The sequence below is a fragment of the Athene cunicularia genome (assembly GCF_003259725.1).
Source record: "Athene cunicularia isolate RWA chromosome 10 unlocalized genomic scaffold, athCun1 chr10_part1, whole genome shotgun sequence".
In the NCBI taxonomy this organism is placed as follows: domain Eukaryota; kingdom Metazoa; phylum Chordata; class Aves; order Strigiformes; family Strigidae; genus Athene; species Athene cunicularia.
In genome coordinates this window covers 4,690,780-4,692,957 of record NW_020799112.1, presented here as the reverse complement: position 1 = coordinate 4,692,957, position 2,178 = coordinate 4,690,780, and the positions used below count along the sequence as shown (strand labels likewise).

Below are 2,178 nucleotides of genomic sequence, written 5' to 3'. Positions count from 1 at the left end.
CGGGGCTGCCCTCGCAGGGTGGCCGGAGCCACCCGGACGGCAAGCAGCCCCCCGTCCTTCCCCGGCTGCCAGTTCCTTTTGATGAGTATTTATTTACAGAGGCGTCTCGAGATTAACAAACCCGGGACAAAAGCAGAATTGTCTCGGTGCTGGTTTTCTTCTCGAGATCCTGGCAGGGTTCCAGCATTAGAGCAGTAGAAGTGGGGATTGCGGTTTTTCAAGCTCATTTGAGCAGAGCTGCACTGCTATTCTGCATCTGAATGTGTGCGCGCCCCCCGCCCCCATTATCCACACAGAACGGGAGACAACCCAGCCCTGACCCAAAGTCCTGTCTATCATTCATACTGAGCAACCCCAGAACCGAACGCAGATGCGGCGAGGAGAAAGACAAGCTGTCTCCGCAAGTCACCTCCCACCGCAGTATGTCCGAAGCGCAGACGTGCGCGGCGCTGAGCAGGCGCTGCACGCAGCCAGATGGGACCCATGAACTTTCTCGCCCCAGTTCTGCAGCGCAGCAGAACTTGAACGGACCTCTGCAAACTCTCTATAATTATTTTGCAAACAGGAATCTTAACTGCAAAGCTAGGAGGGCCTGCCCAACAGGTTGGCTAAATACTCGGCAGAAGCAGTATGCATGTAACACAGTGACAGTAGACAATTTCTGTCTTTTTGCGCTGAAGAGCTAAAGTCCATGTTTATTGGGTACTTGGAAGAGACAAGATGTGCTCAGAGAAAACTAGTGGGTTACAGGAGCAGGGAACATTTTGAACCTGCTGAAAGATTTAGCTGGGAACACACAAGTTCTGGGTCTGAGCCTTGCCTCTGTCCTGCTTGTTTTACACCAATTAAGCTTCACTTTCATAATAATCCTCCAGTGATTCAAATCAGAGACAGTTCTTTCTGCTGTGCTTTGTAAACACGTTTGAGACAGCTCAAATGTCCCAGCAACATTTCGGTTGTCAATGCTCTTGCAGTGCAGTTTACTTAAATGGATTTCCTTGCTGCACTCGTGGTTCAAGTAATTTTGGATCTCATTTAGAGGCTTCCAGCGAGGGTTTGTGCTTCCCCCAGCTAATGAGACCTTTCAGCAGCACAGTAAGAGGAGCTATTGGAGGCACTGGGACGCCCTCCTTTGGGAAGCAGAATGTGTGCCACATAGCTGTTACCCCTTCACGCCAGGAATACAGGACTGTACATCATACATTACATACCATGTAGCTTCCAAAAGAGCAAGTGAGCTTCGTTCCATGATACACAGCTCTGCTTAACACCAAAGAAAGATTTGACTCTAAAAATGGAGAAAAAATAAGGAAATTGAGCTTTTTAGTGGGAACCTTATTACCTCCAGTAACAGTTCACAGAAGTAGTTCAGCTAGAGCAATCATGGCAATTAGCCTCAGGTATACCGAGCCCACAGCTAGCATCTGGCAGTGGTGAAATAAAATAGCTACCCTGGCTTAGGTACTTAATTTCCATTTAGTCTCTTTAGGCCTCCTCTACGGTTAGTGAAAGGAGCTAGGGTTTTTCCAGAAGGTGATTCAGACTCTCCCAATTCCGGTTGCTTCTCTCCCTCTGGTAACTGCGAAGAGGGAGCAGGTGCCTCGCACTGGGTGGTATGGATCCTCCCCCTTCCTAATAAAGCCTGCACTTTATAGCCATTTAACAGATTGCTGATGTGCTGGGAGTTCAGGAACACTTAAGTACTTGCACATCCCCCGTGGAAGCAGGCACTTAAACGTGTGATTAGCTGTGTAGCTTCCTGTGTTCAAAACGGTTTCTCTTTCCTTGATTAGTTTCAGAGCATAATTGAAATACACTGCCAACAAGGCTTCCTGTTGCTATAAAAAATGTGTCTGCGAAAAGCCACTTTTAAACCGGAAGGGATATAATTTGTGGCAAGGCTTTACTACAACTCCTGTACCAGTAACAGGTGAAACCCTGGGATCTGGTGGGGGCCTGGAAAAGCTGGGGCAAAAGGAACACTCCTACGGGAGCAACACGGGACGAAGTCTGGGGTTTTTCTTCACGCGTTGCACTGATTTTATTTCTCTACCGCCGTTTCGAATTCTCTCGGCATAACGACTCGGCTCAGGAAATGTCGGACCGTGCCCCCTCCGCCGCGCTCCTGGCCGTACGTGGGGGCCGCGCCGAGGCCGTGGCTGGGCCCGGGCCCTGTCC

The 2,178-nt window shown here is 49.6% G+C and overlaps 1 protein-coding gene across 3 annotated transcripts in view; it reads right to left on the bottom strand.

Annotated features, from left to right (window-relative positions):
• Positions 1-2,178, bottom strand: part of LOC113484077 (C2 calcium-dependent domain-containing protein 4C-like) — a 34,252-nt gene that overhangs the window by 1,889 nt on the left and 30,185 nt on the right. The window contains exon 4 of one of the 3 annotated variants that reach the window (XM_026856216.1): positions 1,212-1,288. The exons of 1 other annotated variant lie outside the window; for it this stretch is intronic. In XM_026856216.1, the coding sequence (XP_026712017.1) occupies positions 1,212-1,249 (38 nt within the window). In that variant the 5' untranslated portion in view covers positions 1,250-1,288. Of the gene's footprint in view, positions 1-1,211; positions 1,289-1,989; positions 2,053-2,178 lie in introns of those variants that run through there. One more of the 3 variants, XM_026856219.1, reaches the window with a different exon arrangement.